We start from the raw sequence: 18,205 nt of genomic DNA on the forward strand, positions 1-18,205 counted from the left end.
AGTTTCAGTGTAAATATAATTTTCTTGTGTCTGTGATGATCTGTCCTTTATTGATAACCTGTGCGATTCTATTTTATATAGAGGGATTATTTTGATTTGGGCTGAACTCACGTTTACCATCATTGAAGGACCTAATACCTGGTTACCAATGAGAGTATTTACTAAGGTTTTATCAGTATAGCTATTAATGAAATGTATGAGGTGCATCATTTTTTTTCCCTCCACATGTCTGACCAACATGACTGCAGCAGCAAAATTTTTTAATAAGGACAAATCTGTAGATGAGGTTTTGAGTATCATCTAAGGGCTTTTTAATTCAAAACTTGTAGTTGAAGACTTCTTTTACATCCCTAGGTGGCAAAACTATAATAGTGTAACATTTACTTGTGGATTAATACGCTAGTCAGTGTCAGTAAGGATGCAGGAATCTGTCCCTAAGAGGATGCCTGCGAAATATAAAATCAAATGACTCTTTAGGTTAGAGGCCATCTGGTCTAACTCCAGGCAAAGCAGGGGCAATTTTGAAGTGAAATCTGCCCTTATTGTTGAACCAAGTTGCTCTGGGCCATATGTGGCCACTTTTCAAATATCTCCAAGAATGGACATTCCACAACCTTTCAGGGCCCTTGTTACCCCTCAAAAAAAAAAAAAGTGACTATGAAGGTGGCCAAACACTGGAACATCTTTTTAGAATTCCCCTTTTTCCAAGTTGAGCCTGTTGCCCCTCGTTCTAGTGCTGTGTACCTCTAAGATGAGTCTGGGACCATCTTCTCTTCTTGTGTGTATGTGCTCCATTCACTTAATCATATAAAAATATCTAAATATGATAAGTCATACTTTCTAGACATATACAGTTGTCAAGACTCAGTCATCTTGGGCAATATTATGGAAAGATACTTAACATGTTCTGCACCAAATGTAAGCTTTCTAAATTAATGTTTAATATTATACACAGAGATTAAAAATAGAATTATAAAATTTCTGATGTTACCTGCAGGCTTGTGACATACTGGAACACACTGTAAATGTACTCAGATCTACTTTACCGAAGAGACCTAACAGGCAGTCAGAGTTGGGTTTTATGATTGCATCCCTTGAAGCCAGGTAACTGTCTTTTCATTAAAATATGCCCAGCCTCTACTGTGCAGCTTTATTGCAAATATATGGTGATTTTTACCATTCATCTTTAATTTAGTAGGGTGCATTCTGTGGATTCTCAAATATTTTTCTTCCAAGTAATTTATTTGTGTTCTTTTTTTTTTTTTTTTAATTTAAATTTCCCTTCCAATTTCTTCATTCTTGTATTAGCCCTGCTACCTGTTAGGTTAGTAACCTATTTCAGGTACTACAACCTGTGGTGCATAGTTTGTGGTGTAGGTTATCCGAAGGAGCGAGATACATTGGCCTGTGCAGAGGTACCTGTTTGAGCAGATATTCCCACAACGCTATTGTAGTCTGCAATATTGACCTTCTTCTGTCCTCGCCATGATCCACGAAGTCTTTTTATGGTGAAACTAAACAAGGGTTTTGGTTACGTTTAAATACAAGCACAGAGAGCTTGAAATGTGTTGGTAAAAGGAGAGGAATATATAACATTTACACTTCCTTCTCTCTCCAGAAATGCGAAACTTTTGCATTAGAAAGGGAAGACTAATAGTCTTCTCAGTTCAGCTGTATTGAGAACACTGATTAGGCCTAGGCAGTTTGAATAATTAGATACATGGAACAAGTGACACCTCAATTTTAATCTGACAATATTTTGACTTTTTTCAGGACCTACTATAATTTGTAGACCACGGATTTAAAGAATGAAGAGGCTTTTTCTAGACTTTTTATAATTTAAAGGGGAGCAGAGAGAAATATGTCTGTTTTCAAACACAGCCTGTGCTTTCTGACTGCTATCTTGTACTTAATTTTTATTCCTAGGAAAACACTTATTCAGATACATTTTGCCCAAGATTGTATGACAATTAATGCTGAGTCTTGTCAGGTGGCACATATGCTACAGGAATCTTACAACAAATTAGTTCAAATTGAGAAGGACTTCTTTCATTATGGGTATAAAAACTGCAGCGCTGAGATACTACTAGAATGTGCAAATATTCACAGGTAAGATTATACCTCTGATGAAAAATTTTATCTAACTAGTCCACAAAGTGTATTGTTTACACTTCTATAGGCTTATTAAAGATGGAAAAGAGCAGATAATATTGTCAGGTGTTATGTCTTGGTGTTACATGTCTGTTTGCATTCTTGATATGTTCTGTATTGAGAAAAATACTGTAGAATCAAAAATTCTTTTCACTGAAGGAAGAGTTAATCTTACATGATAGTAGTGATTTTTGTACTGTTTTTAAGGTGAAAACAAAGTATAAAGGTCTCTGTCAGCCTTCTGTCTTCCCATTTGTACAGGCATTTTGGCAGCCACGCCAATCATTCTCAAGTATTTATAGGTTTTTACAATTCTTACCATTGAAATGGTTCTCTAGAAATTTCTGTAATAGCAAAAGTGCAAAACATGGTATGCCTTGACTCCCAGCTGTTTCCAAGATGTCCCCTTAAAAAGATTGAGATGTGTTTTGTACCTGGCTATTCTGCCATTTCGTTCGTGGTGAATGCATGCTCTAGAATATTATGTGCCTTGTCTTTCTGTCTTGGCATCTTCTTGCATTGCAGCAGTACAGTTCCAAGAATAAGACCTTGAAAAAATAATGTGTGAACGTTCAGTTTTGCTATTTGAACATTTAGAAAACACATGTACAAAATTAATTTATTAATCTAATCTATTGATCTAATTATTTTATTATATATGTTCAATAGTGTTGATACCATAAAAATAAACATTTTCTTACCTTAGTTCCTTTGGGTTTATGTTTGGGGGTTTTTTCAGGGTGATTGCCAAGCAGAAAAGAAACAAAGACGACAAACATAATCGCTATCTAGATGCATATAACTTAGCTCAGAGGGCAGTATCCAAAACAGAGGAAGTGTTTCATAATGTTTGTAGCTTATTTGCAGTTAATGAGGTATGGATTTTTATTTTTTTTTCCTATTCATGGAGAAGAAATGTAACTTAGTTGTACTATTCACTCATTCTTGGATAATTCCCCAAATTATATTATCTTCCTATAATGATATGCATTGTTTGAATACAGAAGGAAATATTGCACGCCAAAAGAATTTACAGTTTAAAAAGGGAAGAAGAGAAGCAGAAATGAGAGGGTTTGTTTGGCCTTTGTTAATTTTATTTAATTCTAAAATTTATCTAATAGCTACAAAAGAAAAAAGTGTAAACTTGGAGATATTTTTGATTCTTTAAATACCTCCCAAGTTAAAAATTCTCCCCAATAAAGTGTTTATTTCTCAGGAGGAAAAAAAAAAAGGTTACACAGAACATCATGTAAATAAAAAAAAGCCTGTCTTCAAAATACTGTATTTTGGGTAATGAAAACCTGAAACCTACTTTGCTATTGTGTACCATTATTATACTCTAGCGTCCAGATTTTTTTTTTTGCTTTGTCTTTTTTAAAGAGCAAATATTTTTGTGCATCTACCAAAACCATTAATTTTATAATTCTGGTTTTATGTACACTTTTGTAACTCTTTTGGAATTAGATATTTGTACCAAGTACATAAAATGTGAAAAGCAAAAACCCAGCTGCTTCTTTTCTATGCGGCTATTTTGATTGCTTTGTAATATATTTCACATTGAAGTTTATCTTTTAAATTACTTAATATCTTGATAGCAATATCTCTGATCTATTGAGGTGATATTGTTAAAATGTTTGCTTCTTTAGTTAAAAGAAATACAGCATTCTAACTTCTTATCAGGTAAATTTGCAAAAATATTTGAAATTAGAATTTTACTTTCTTTTTATTTCAGACTACAAATATTAGCCTCCCATTAATGAGGCAACTAGCTAACAGGAAAATAAGCGTTGTAGAAATTCTTTTGGATATATTTAATCTTGTTATTAGTGAGAAAAAGCTTAAAAAAGTGGGAGAAGCATCTTCTCATAAAATTGTGAAGGCATTAATCAAGGGAACTCTTGAAGATGATGCAACAGAACAGGTAATACAAAATATGTAGTCCTATGATTTGCATATAAATGGTATAACAAAGTTTCCCAGGGATGTTTTCCATAGCAGAACTTTGTCCACTTCTGAGGAAATGGGTCACCGTTCATGTAGTTTTGCAGCAAAGAAAGTTCAAGTGTGTGGTTTTTGTCTGGGGGATGGTTTATTGGGGTTTGTTTTGTTTTCTTAGAAAGATTTTTGTTTCTCAAATGCAGAGACTTAAAAACTACTAAGAGTAGCAGAGAAATCACTTGAGGCTTTGTAACTGACAGAGATTTTTTTTGCATTATTGCCTCTTCTTTTAAAACCAGTTAGTTTTAAGCAGAACTGCCTAACTGAGCTGATGAAGAAGAACGTAAGACATGCCCCACTGGAACAGAGCAGTAATTCTTTCCCATCGTTGTGTCCCTGACAATGACAATAGGAAATGCTGTTACAGGAAAGCACAGTATCCCCACCGTTCTCCGTGGTACCCTCACCTTATCCCATGTTTTTAAAAAAGTATACATGTTTTTAAAAAGTATGTTTCTGTATGTGTGGGTATATATGAGCAAATAAACATAAATATGTATTTTACCAGGATTGGAAGCGTATGGAATGCACTGTGGGTCATACTGCACTGGCTCTGTTAGCAAACGTACAGAATCTTTGTAAAGGCTGTCCTGACATCAGATCCAAATGCCTATATCTCACTGGAAAAACTCTTCATTTACTTGCCATTAACGTAGATCCTGTACATTCAGAGACTTACTGGAAGCCAAATGTTATGGTATGCATTCTTTTCTGCATTCAAATTCATTCCTATGTGTAAAGTTTGTCTGCCACAATATTTTTTCTGTATACACTTGTATACTACTACTCTTTATTTAGAGCTAGGTTTTACATATTGTGTGCAAGCCATAATAAAAACGTTTGCCGAACTTAGTAATTTCAGAAAAATACTTCTGCCTAGATGCCATCCTCGTGTAGATAATTTTTTTGATTCATTCCTGAGATATGCTAATTACAGCACTTTCAAAAGAGAGAGAGGAAAAAAAATTCCCTAAATGCCTTAAAGGTCTAGTTAGGATGATCTCTGTATCTGTGCAAACAAGAAGTAATGACTTGTAGATTAAAAGCTCAGATTTGTAAGTTCCTTCTGTGTTGTAAGAACACTGTGTAAGGAAAGGAAAGTTGATGAGTCAGTATAAATTCAGTGATGAATTAAAGTGTTCAGAAGAAATTAACTGAGGACAACTACCACAAAATCAAAATCTTAGAGGTTGTATGGGGCGCCTTTTTAGTTTCCATTAGTCATATTGTCATAATAACGTATTAAGAAGTTTTGATGCCTGATAATATTGCTACATCTCTCACCATCAAGGGATTCATATAGTGAGATTTTTTCTTTCAAGATGAGTTCCATTTTCACCTAGACTTTCATGAAGGAAATTGTCAGCCATACTTAATGGAATGATTAATTATTCTTTTTTTTTTTTACTGTGATGAATAGGAAGAAGCTAAATCAGACATCACAAAAACTTTCCTGACTTCAGCGGAATGCAGTGAACAGGAAGTGACAGGCAGCAGTATACCGACTAATAAATGTCAATATGATAAGTATAGGATGAAAATACAGGAATTAAAGGTATATTAGCATATGTGCTTGCATTAGAATTTGAGTGCTTCCTTTTTATGGAATAATAGTCACCTAGTCTTATCAGTTCTGTTTGAACTGATAATGGAAATGTTGTAACACAAATTTGATCTTACAAAAGAAAAAATCTCCAAAACACCCCCCAAAAAACAGCTTTCCAACACTACTCTGCTGTGTATCTCAGTCCTGCCCCTCAATATGTGCTGTGGGAGCTCCTGACTGAGCTCTCCCAGTGGCTCCCAGAAGGAAATGCTTTCTCTTTCCGTGGTTCCCCACTGATTGAGCATGTAGCAGCCAAGACAAGATGAACAGACAACTTTCTCTCTGCTTCACAGACATGCCTTTCTAAGGGAGAATAATATTTTGCAGGTTGTGAACAAAGAAATAACTTCTATCACAAAACATTTGTAAAATTCTTACAAAATCGAAGTTGTATTGTATGGTGAGCTGATCTCTGTTAAATAGTGCAGTTCGAAGCACACTAGTAATTTGGAATGTACAGTTTGTGTTGCTACTATAATCAATAAGTACCTGAGATAAGAGAGTTGTGGCTTTATTTGTATTAAATATAGTTACCTGTCAATGGAAACAACTGTACTGAGAGTTGACAGAAAATTCCTTTGTTCTAAATGGATTGTATTGCCTGGAATTTAAATATTTTTCTGCTAAGTACACATTTAATATTGAAGAAAGTATCTTATTAAAACACTTATTTTTTTTTAATGCTGTGTAACAGATGTTGGTGTTTGCTGTTTAATTAATCTGTATTTGCATATTTTGATCATACATTAAGTAAATTCCTTAAAAAGAAAAAGCATTAAAATCAGTCATAAAAAAGTATTACTTATATTTTCTAACACACTAGTGATCTGTATACGTCTAACAAATATTTACTATTAATACATATTTTATTATATACCTTTTTGTATTTATCATCTAGAAGGAGTATAGGTTGGCTCAGAAATATCTTTCTCAATCCAATGAAGCTTTGCTACAGTGTATGGGAATTGCATTCAGTCATAATATTACTGATGTACTGGCTTCCGCTAGTTTTGAAATGGTTGAATGCTTTCAACAATTTGATCCAGTTTCAACTAGCCAATTTTTGGCACTTCATCAGGTAACGCAGCTAATGTGTTGTGCTTCTTTCCAGTATAAAAAAATGGTGTTTTAAGTTACATAAGCAAAAATTTCTATTCACATAGCCTGAAAATTGGTCATACAGAACACAATGTATGAATACATATAAGAACTAGCGAGTAATACAGGTAATCAAATATATTATATATTTGCTGAGTTCAGAATGTTTGATCAGTGGCTTTTTAACAATTCTAGTATCTGTTGTGTTTAACTTGATGTTTTCATTGATGATTGCATACATGAAAAGATTTTAATAGGAATAAATTGCTATAATGTGAATAGCTAAGATAAGCCATTACCACAAAATACAGTTTCATCCTTCCCTAACAAATAATTTAAAAAATATTTCTCTGGATTTGTCCATTCATTATTTTGAAGTAGATAGGAAAGGTTTGCATTCAGTTTCTCAAATCAACACCTACACAGCATAGTCGCACAGATGGCTTGAAGGTGTATGAATCATTCATGTGAGTATATGCCTTCATCACAGAGAAGTTTGTATTTAAAAAAAAAATCAAAAATTAAATGTCACTCCATGTCAATATTAAGCCTCCCTTTTGAATTTTTATTAGGTCAACTTGAATTGCAATTTTTTAATGTGACAGCTGCATTAAAAGAAAAAAAATATGATTTAGCTCTTAGCAAGCATCGGTTCAAAAGACAGGATTGGTACGTTTGCTGAAAGAAAAGGATATAAAGTCTTACCCTTTATATTACTTTTTGCAGGAACTCTGCTAAAATGCATGATGTGATGGCTACACAGTAAAAGGCACAGAAACACAAAAAAGACTCAGCTTACTTGAAAGACTAGTTCAGAACACAGGCATTTACTTTTCTATGTAGACCTTAGATGACTACAATCAGAACATAGATGATAAATATAGACAAAGAAGTCAAATCTAGCTATTTATATTTAAGAAATCTGCCTAAGTTATTGCCAGAGTGTTTACAGTAGATTGTAAACACAAATAGCAGACAGGCTTTTGCTAATCTATCTCAACTTTCAAGCAAGAGACTTTTTCTTTAAAATATATATAACAGACATAGAGTATATATGTATTTATATTATTTTTGGAGGGAAAATAATTAGATAAAAAATTTTACAGAGCTGTTCAGCGTCTATGATGATGAAGAGTATCCTTCTAACAGCTACATCTAACACCAGCAGCTCTCAGCTGGCAGCATTACTGAATCTTCAGAATCATTTAAAGCAAAACAGAAACACAAGTCATCTTCTAAAGAACGTGGAACAGCAACTGGCTGCTACTTCAATGGTAACTTATTGAGATGTGCTACTTGTTAGGGATTTATATGAAGGTTATATAAATACAAAGAGACATATATACACATACACATACATATATGCACACACACACATATATATATTGTTTCAGTTATTCCTGGCATTAAATAATACCTGTTTTCTTTAAACACTATTAACTTTTTTTGTTTTCTTAATTTGAGTCATGGGTAGACTTGGTCATGAATCAAAATACATTTTTATTAGTATGGTATATACTGTCCTGTGGTTTCGTTTATGCTAGGTTATCTGTGTGGCATGAGCTATGTAATTTAAGTCAGAAGTGAGATCTTAAGGATGTAATTCCAGTTTATCTTACAGTAACAGTTTGGTATAGCTGGATGTCAGAGTTGTGCTATCTGCACACTTGGATCATCAATTCCATGTGAGTCTTGCCCAAACCAGCTGAAGATGCCATTGTAAAGGACCCTTGCAACAGAGACTCCTGTCACTGCCTGGACAGCATCCAGTCATCCTGTTTGAGATACTCAGATCCCCATGCAAGTGTTACCCCATGAAAAGAGCCTGATTTTTTTTTTAATTTTTTTTTTTTTTTAAATGCTGTCCATGAGTCTGGGCATCAACTAAACTGTGGTGTTGCAAACTGAATATTTAAAGAAACTGACCAGTAAAATGTAATTCATGTAACTCAAAGTTCTGGAACAAATAGTAGATAAACTTTTCTGGGAGATGAATACTCTGGTTTTTGGTCGAAGCTGGCTGAGAACTGTGTTATCTTCAAATGTCTGAGATCTAAAAGTGGATACAAGAACTAAGATTGGAAGACTGTAGGATAGAAATGAATGAAATTAAAAACTGCCAGCAAGTTAGTACAAAGGATTAGTTGTAGCTGGCAGGGTTTAAGCATTTACAAAATGTGGCAAGCAGAGATACAGTACCGGATAAAAACCCCACACGTTTGTAGGCTGCTGTTTTGGCTTTTCTCTGTATGTGCTGTATTATCTTATTTAGCAGAAGGAATAGGATAATATTTTGTTTAGAAGCCACTGTTTTTTAGTTCCTGTAATTATCTAACTGGTAACAGATATCCTAGCTGAAAATATTCATCAACACCCACCATGTCTGTACCTGTTGCAGTAGCTCAGGAAGAAAAAAGGTGGCAATCAAGACATCTGTTCATGGCTGCATTCTTGAACTGCATGATTCCAGGCAGCGTGAGATGCAAAAAATCAAAGTGGTCACTGAAGTAGTTCTCTCTGAGGATGTATTAGTGCTTTTTAAAATTCAGCTGAGATTTTTAGTTCAGATCAGGAATACACTTTCAAAGTGTGGTGGTTTAACCTCGGCTGGATGCCAGGTGTCCACCAAGCTGCTTTATCGCTCCCTTCCTCAGCAAGGCAGGGAGGGGAGAAAAAGAAGATGGAAAAAACAACCCCAAACTTGTGGGTCAAGATAAAGGCAGTTTAATGTAGCAAAAGGCCGCACGTGGAAGCAAAGCAAAAAGCAAAAGATTTTTCTCTACTTCCCATCAGCAGGCGATGTCCGGCCACTTCCCGGAAAGCAGGGCTTCAGTGTGCGTACTGGTTACTCCGGAAGACAAATGTTATAAAAAAAAAAACCAAACCAAAAACCCCCCAAAAAACTAAAAACCACGAATGCCCCTGCCCTATTCCTCCCCCTATCTCTCAGCTTCTTATTGCTGAGCAGACATCATATGGTATGGAATATCCCTTTGGTCAGTTTGGGTCAGCTGTCCTGGCTGTGTCCCCTCCCACGATCTTGCCCGCCCCCAGCCTGTTGCTGAGATGTTGGAGAGACAGCCTGGATGTGTGCTGGCACTGCTCAGGAGTAGCCAAAACACTGGGGTGTTATCAACACCTTGCTAGCTACCAATACACAGCACGGCACCATGAGGGCTGCTGGCGGGAGAATTAACTCTATCTCAGCCAGACCCAATGCACAAAGTGAATCTCCCAATTGTCCTTGCTTACAGTGCTTTGATTGGCATCATGGTACAATGACTGTATGAGCTGGGTTCCTCTCAGACAAAAACTGAACTGGATTCTCTGATGCACTCAAGCCACATTGAGTGAGCATTCAGTCCAGGGGGGCAGTCCAGAGGTACTCTGAAGTCAAAATCAGTGAAAAGTGTACAGTGTATAATTCTGCTCCTGGTGATCTGTACCGCTTGATAATGTAGGTACACCTAGAGTGTACCCAGTGTGCTTAAGCACATAAAACTTCAATCTGAAAAACATGTAAACACACTTGCTTAAAGGCAGCAGTCTCAAAAAACATTTATGGTCCTTTCTGTATTAGGACCAGTTTTTCACCTGGAGTCACACTTTTTAGTCACTAAGAGGTTTTTGGGTGGTTTTGGTTGTATTTTCTCAAAAAGAGTTGTATATTCTTTAGTACAATATTTTTGTGGTGGGTTCCCATGTGCCCACCAAGCTACTCTATCACTCCCCCCCTCAACGTGACAGGGAGAAAATACAACGAAAAACTCATGGGTCAAGATAAGGACAGGGCTGTCAGTCACCCATTGCTGTCATGGGCAAAGCAGACTTGACATGGAGAAATTAATTTATTGCTAATTAATAACAAAGTAGGATAGTGAAAAAGAAAAACAAAACTAAAAAACCATCTTCCCCCCCATCCCTTCTTCCCAGGCTCAGCCTCACTCATGTTTCTTCTACCTCCTCCCCATGCCGCCCAAGCAGCACAGGGAAAATGGGGAATGGGGGTTTCATGGGATGCCTCCCATGTCAGACAGTCCTTCACGAACTTTTCCAACATTGGTCCTTCCCACGGGCTGCATTTCTTCACAAACTGCTCCAGCATAGGTCCTTTCCATGGGGTGCAGTCCTTAAGGAACGGACTGTTCCGGCGTGGGTTCCCTACAGATCCTGCTAGGAGCCTGCTCCAGCATGGGCTCTCCACGGAGTCACATCTTCCTTCAGGGCACATCCACCTGCTGTGACACGAGGTCCTCCATGGGCTGAAGGGTGGCCATCTGCTCCACCATGGATTTCTATATGCTGCAAGGGGACAGCCGGCTTCACCATGGTCTTCACAACAGGCTGCAGGGCAATCTTTGCTCTGGCACTTGGAGCAGCTCCTTCCCCTCCTTCTTCACTGACCTGGGTGTCTGCAAGGCTGTTTCTCTCACATTTTTTCACTACTCTTTTCCAGCTGCTGTGCAGTGCTTTCACCCTTTCTTAAATATGTTACCACAGAGGTGCCACCAGTGTTGATGATGGGCTCAGCTTTGGCCAGTGGTGGGTCTGTCTTGAAGCCAGCTGAAACTTTCTCTGTCCAACGTGGGGGCGCTTCCTGGTGTCTTGTCACAGAAGCCACCCCTGCAACTCCCCCTGCTACCAAAACCTTGCCACGTAAACCCAATACAATTTTATATGGTTCCTTTTAGTGAGGTGTCTGTTCTTAACAAAATGGTGAAGGACTTTTACAAACATAAATGTTACAATGAATTATTCTGCTCCCTTCCTTTGCTAATACTCTGCTAGGATTTGATAGCTTTTTAGCTTCCCATCTAGTGTAGTGGCCAAAAAAGTCTGTTGTTATGAAGAGTGGAATAAGTTACAGTATTTGTAATTTTTTAAAATAATATTTTAAGTTGTTCTGCACTGCATAAAAATCACACATTCACAGAATGGTTGAGGTTAGAAAAGACCTCTGAAGGTCATCTTGTCCAACCCTGCTGCTCAAGCAGGGCTACCTAGAGCCAGTTGCCCAGGACCATGTCCAGATGGCTTCTGAATATCTCCATGGATGGACGCTCCACAGCCTCCAGGGGCAATCTCTGCCAGTGCCCGGCCACCCTCACAGTGAAAAAGTGTTTCCTGTTGTTTGGATGGAGCCTCCTGTCCTCGTACATGTGCGGAGTGTTTGTTTTGGTTTTGGTTTTTTTTTTTTAATATTAGCACCTTGTTTCCTAGAATTATTATCAATTTTCTGATGAAAGAACTGAGATCAGGGTTTATAACATCTGTGAAAATAATGCTACTTTTGAATTTTTGTACAGGCATGGAGAAATCTTGGTATTCCTGTTGAACATTTTAATATAATGCATGAATTGCCACCTAGTTTCTGCATAATTATTCTCCAGCATTCGGAAGACAGGTATAAATTGTCATCATCAATCACTATTTTGATTGTTTATTGCCTTTTACTTCGCATTTTACTGGACTTGAATTTTAGGGTAGTGAACAAATTAATATATAAATAAAGCTGCCAGCAGCTCAAAGCTGTACATTTTTCTGTACTTTTGATTTCCCTAATTATCTCTTAAATCTTCAGAAGTCACTTGAAAGATTTCAGGCCATTCTCCTAAATACTGTTGATAGTTTCCAGCTCTTATTGCTTATGCTCTTGAAAATTTTAAGGGGGGTTATCTTTTAACTTTTTATAAAGCCACAAATGATCTCATTACTGCAGCCTAATTAGTAACTACTCATAAATCGAGCTATAGCAACTGGCTATGAGTATCTTCACCAGTTGTGAAGAGTCTTAAACAATTGTCGTGGAACAAATAAAAATCTGCCTTACTGGATATATAGCAATGAAAAAACTTTCCTTACAGCTCTCAGTTTCTTCCAGATAGATTTTGCAGAGTTTTGCACCCCAAGGTGGAGGTAAATATTGCATCTTGAGAGTATTTGTGAGCACATTAAATTAGAGGGTAATAATTACTCATCTAATAAATTTGCTTCATATAAACAAGGCTGAACAGTCAAATAATCTACTCAGCAGTTTTCTGCTTTCCGTAGATCAAATTTGTACAGTTCATTGATTGAGATGCCAAAAGTAAGTACTGCACAGCAAAAAGGAAAACCCACTCAGCCAATGGGTAAGTGCCTCTTGTATTTAAGAGATAAAAATCATTGCACCTATGTTATGAGAAGGCTCATATCTTTCACTGTTGTAATCAGTAAAATTTTGAAATATTTTTAAAAATAATTATAACTCATTAATACTAGAGGAAAATAAATACCTAAATAGATGTGTTTCATTATCAGATATAATGTACATAGTCACAACGTACAGAATTTTTGTTTATATTTGAAGGCTGAAGTAGTTATAGATAAATAGTTGTAGAGATTTTTTTCATTGTAGATTTTTGTATATATTTTGTGCTAAATATATACATAAACAATTATTTTATTTTCAGAGAATACTGTGGCTTTAGAAACTGATGGTCTCTGTACAATCATTTCTTCAAGTACAAATATGATGTCTCAAAAAGAGTTTTAAGATGTTGTTATCCTTCTTTTAATAGTGCAAGCTAAAGTTTCTCGATGTCCTGTGAATCCTGATACATTTTGTATTTTGTTGGAAAAAGTGCGTCTTTACAAGCAACAAAAAATGAAGAGTCATCCTAAACAGCCTGTCATTCAAAACTTGCAAGACTGTGTCTCCAAAACTAATGTGGTAACATATTTGATTACCTTATATTTAAAATAGGGTGAAAAACAGAATTTTCCGTTTATTCTAAGTGTAACATCCCTAGTCTTCACAGTTGTTAAATGCTGTGTACTCTGCTTCAAAATTTAATCTTACTGTGTTATTCTGTTACTGTTTTCAATGTCATTAGCAGCTTTCAAACGTTCAGTAGTTTTTCAGAACTGAAAATTGATGCAGTTGAGATCAATTTACTTGAAAATGTGCTGTACCTCTAAAATTTGCATTTGAAAACGTACATTGCCTTTCATATCATCCTGCATGGATGAGCAAGGAGCTTCTGGAAAAACTCAAAGGGAAGAAAGAAGTTTACAGACTGTGGAAAAAGGGACTAGCCACTTGAGAGGAATACAGGAATGTTGTCAGAGTATGCAGGGATACAACAAGGAAGACTAAGGTCCACTTGGAATTAAACCTGGTAAGGGATGTCAAGGACAACAAGAAGGGCTTCTTCAAGTACATCAGCAGCTAAAGGAAGACAGGGGAAAATGTGGGCCCGCTGCTGAATGAGGTGGGTGCCCTGGTGACAGAGGATATAGAGAAGGTGGGGTTACTGAATGACACCTTTGCTTCAGTCTTTACTGCTAAGGCTGGCCCTCAGGAATCCTAGACCCTAGAGGCAGGAGAGAAACTCTGGAGAAAGGAAGACCTTCCCTTGGTCGAGGAGGATTGGGTTAGAGATCATTTAGACAAACTCGACACCCACAGATACGTGGGCCCCCATGAGATGCACCCATGAGTGCTCAGGGAGCTGTTAGATGTTATTGCTCTGCCTGTCTCCATCATCTTTGAAAGGTCATGAAGAACAGGAGAGGTGCCTGAGAACTAGAGGAAAGCTAATGCCATATCTTCAAAAGGGGTAAGAAGGAGAACCCAGGAAACTATATGCCATTCAGCCTCACCTCCATCCCTGGAAAGGTGATGGAACAGATCATTCTGGATGTCATCTCTAAGTGTGTGGAAGAAAAGAAGGTTATCAGGAGCGGTCAACATGGATTCACCAAGGGGAAGTCATGCCTGACCAATCCAATAGCCTTCTATGATAGCATGACTGGCTGGGCAGATGAGGCGAGAGCAGCGGATGTTGTCCACCTCAACTCGAGCAAAGCTTTTGACACTGTCTCCCATAACATCCTCATAGGTAAGTGCGGGTTAGATGAGTGGACTCTGAGGTGGATTGAGAACTGGCTGAATGACGGAGCTCAGGGGGTTGTGATAAGCGACACACAGTCTAGTTGGAGGCCTGTAGTGAGCAGCGTGCCCCGAGGGGTCGGTACTGGGTCTAGTCTTATTCAACATCTTCATCAACGACCTGGATGAGGGGACAGAGTGCACCCTCAGCAAGTTTGCTGACAGTACAAAACTGGGAGGAGTGGCCGATACACCAGAAGGCTGCCCTGCCATTCAGGGAGGCCTGGACAGGCTGGAGAGTTGGGTGGACAGGAACCTAATGAAATTCAACAAAGGCAAGTGCAGGGTCCTGCACCCAGGGAGGAATAAACCCCAGCACCAGTACAGGTTAGGGGTTGACCTACTGGCAAGCAGCGCTGTGGAGAAGGACCTGGGAGTTCTGGTGGACAAGAAGCTCTCCATGAGCCAGCAGCGTGCCATCGTGGCCATGAAGGCCAGTGGTATCCTGGGGTACATTAAGAAGAGTGTGGCCAGCTGCTTGAGGGAGGTTATCCTCCTCCCCCTCTACTCTGCCCTGGTGAGGCCACATCTGGAGTTCTGTGTGCAGTTCTGGGCTCCCTAGTTCAAGAAAGACAAGGAACTACTGGAGAGGGTCCAGCGGAGGGCTACGAGGATGATGAGGGGCCTGGAGCATCTCTGGTATGAGGAAAGGCTGAGAGAGCTGGGGCTGTTCAGCCTGGAGAAGACTGAGAGGGGATCTGGTCAACGCTTTTATAAATATCTAAAGGGGGAGTGTCAAGAGGATGGGGCCAGCCTCTTTTCAGTGGTGCCCAGTGACAGGACAAGGGGCAACGGGCACAAACTGGAACACAGGAAGTTCCATCTCAATATGAGGAAAAACTTCTTCATTTTGAGGGTGACTGAGCACTGGGACAGGCTGCCCAGAGAGGCTGTGGAGTCTCCTTCTCTGGAGATACTCAAAACCCGCCTGGATGCAATCCTATGCAACCTGCTCTAGGTGAACCTCCTTGAGCAGAGTGGTTGGACTAGATGATCTCCAGAGGTCCCTTCTAACCCCTACCATTCTGTGATTCTGTGAAAGCCCCAGCTGTCCGAAGGAAAAAAAAAAAAAATCATAGATCTCAACCCTTTAATCAAAATAAAACTATCTTAGCCAGAGATTTATTACTGATTTCCAAGACAGAGAAGTTTCTTTCTAGGGCACACAGTATCTTTTGCACTATAGCTGTTTATTTGGACACAGTTGACCCAAGTCTGTTAGTCACAAAATTTTGCTTCAAGGAGACATCTCATTGGAATTCCAAGTTTGTAGCTATGAACACTTTTAATTTCTAGATGATAAAAGTTTTCTGTTACTGCAAGAAGGCTCAGTTCTATGAGGACGTTGTTTTTCACAATCAGTGAACACAAGTTGTGTAGCATAAAGGTACACTGGAAAAGCCTGCTACTTTCACATAAGCTTTTAAGCGGCAAGGTGACAACAATTTACTTTAATTTTTCCTCCCTTAGATAAAATTTAGGTTTCTCAATGTCAATGAAATTTCACTGTTAAATATAGCGTATTAACAAAAGCTGGTATAGACTTATTTCCATCATTAATAAAAAGGTAAAAAATACAGATTAAATTGACTTTTCTGTACAAGTTTTCATTGTTTTAATCACACAACTTTGACACATTTGGTTCTTGAATTATAATTCTGTTTTATTCATCATGTTAGCTTCTTTCAGTTGCAATACTGATAATTGCAGATGGTTGACGTGTTGATCACTTTTTCTCTTGTCCACGGCCAGCTTTTGTTGTAATGGCAATTTATGTAAAGATTGCTGTAGTTGCATAAGTAAAGAAAAATAATATGAAAAATAATAAAAGATAATGTCAGAATAGGTGGGGGAAAAAAAAGTGGCTTAGGTTTTTAAAATGCACGTGCATTACAACTTTTAATAATTATGCATGCAGCCACACAAACAGAGTTTTGGGTGAGAAGTCCATTCATTAATACCAACACTTCACCATTTAGCTGAGCTCGTTTTTCCATTTAGTGTTTTTGTGTCCATCTGTATTGGCTTTTAGAAGCTTCAGTTTTTAGTGTCGTCATCTCCTACATGATTCTATTCTTTCCTTATGTATTTTCTTCATTCTGTTTTTCCCTAAATTGGCTCCACTGATCTCTCCATACACTTCCATTTGCTGCTTCTAGATTCATCTTACAGTTTCTGTTTACTTCTCAAAGTTTTCCTTTCACAATTTTTTCCCGTTATTTGGAGCACCACATTATCTCTTCTTTCTGCTGGACTCCCCTGCCATTCCCCATTGAAATTGCAAAAGTATATTCATCGCTTAAATAATAAATATCAACATCTTGTACTGATTCTATGTTAGAATATTTTGCAAAATGCTGATAGGAGTGATGTTTTGAAGGAAAGTAGTTTTGAAACTGACTTTCTATATTTACATTTTCCATTTTATGATGTTTCAAATGATTTGATTTAGCCTCTGATTTAACATATTACACCCTCCATCCTTGTTAAGTATTCTGTTTTTTGTTGCAATGTGTGTGATAGACTCCAACAGAGATAACAGATGAAAATGGACATGATTTGACACCAGATTTCTCTGAAATAGTAGAAATTATGGAAGAATATCTGAAACCAGTGCTGTCATACTGTGATTTTTTTGATACCAGGTAAGACATTTAGACTTGTTTTATCATAATCCGTGAAAATAGAATGATGACTCAAGTCCTACAAGTACAGGAGTGGTTTTAGCAAGCATGGACCCTGTTGAATGAACTTTTTACATCTTGAAAGACAGTATGTGCAGGATATGCAAGACTAAGAGGATTGAACCATATGATAGACTAACGGCCATCTGTAACAAGCACTGTTCTCCAGCTTAAGTTATACAATATTCAGTTCAGGATGAAACATAATTTAACTATTTAAGGATGGGATTTCCAAAGGACAGGACCTCCAAAGGGAGTACATCCTCTGTGTAAAATTTCAGTTTTGTCTTTGTGTTTCCTGTGAAAAATTTTACTTACATAAGTATTAGTGCTGGCAATATTTTCACTGTAATTCCTCTTCCCAGAGAACAGAGCACATCAGTTTCAGCAGCTGAATCAGGAAAAATAAAAGTGAAAGATAAGGACACCAAACACACTAGAATGCAGGGTGAGTGGTCTCTTGAGTACAATGTGTGTGTGTGTGTGTGTGTGGACAGATATCAAAATCCTGTCATTTTAGTTGTGGGTTTTGGGGGGGGTGTCATTTGGTTTTTTTAAGCCAGGGAGAAAAAAAAGGCTTAGCAACACTTTGTCTGTTTATTTTCTATAACAAGTCAAGTATTTTAGTGTACTTCCAAAGAGATTATTTATATGCTGAACGGAGCTATCATTCTGCATGTATTTACAGTCTTCCAAACTATACAGCATTAGACAGCTAAATAAAATGGCTTTATT

General features: G+C 37.6%; 1 protein-coding gene across 1 annotated transcript in view; it reads left to right on the forward strand.

The window, feature by feature from the left end:
• The window catches only part of CFAP46 (cilia and flagella associated protein 46), an 82,604-nt gene that overhangs the window by 52,396 nt on the left and 12,003 nt on the right, over positions 1–18,205 (forward strand). Inside the window, exons 38-50 of the mRNA XM_054832504.1 lie at positions 998–1,104; positions 1,927–2,109; positions 2,891–3,026; positions 3,884–4,072; positions 4,658–4,846; positions 5,570–5,704; positions 6,654–6,833; positions 7,960–8,127; positions 12,160–12,257; positions 12,905–12,984; positions 13,414–13,565; positions 17,310–17,431; positions 17,836–17,918. Coding sequence (XP_054688479.1) covers positions 998–1,104; positions 1,927–2,109; positions 2,891–3,026; positions 3,884–4,072; positions 4,658–4,846; positions 5,570–5,704; positions 6,654–6,833; positions 7,960–8,127; positions 12,160–12,257; positions 12,905–12,984; positions 13,414–13,565; positions 17,310–17,431; positions 17,836–17,918 — 1,822 coding nt within the window. The remainder of the gene's footprint in view (positions 1–997; positions 1,105–1,926; positions 2,110–2,890; positions 3,027–3,883; positions 4,073–4,657; positions 4,847–5,569; positions 5,705–6,653; positions 6,834–7,959; positions 8,128–12,159; positions 12,258–12,904; positions 12,985–13,413; positions 13,566–17,309; positions 17,432–17,835; positions 17,919–18,205) is intronic.

Source organism: Grus americana, chromosome 7 (genome assembly GCF_028858705.1).
Source record: "Grus americana isolate bGruAme1 chromosome 7, bGruAme1.mat, whole genome shotgun sequence".
Taxonomy (NCBI): domain Eukaryota; kingdom Metazoa; phylum Chordata; class Aves; order Gruiformes; family Gruidae; genus Grus; species Grus americana.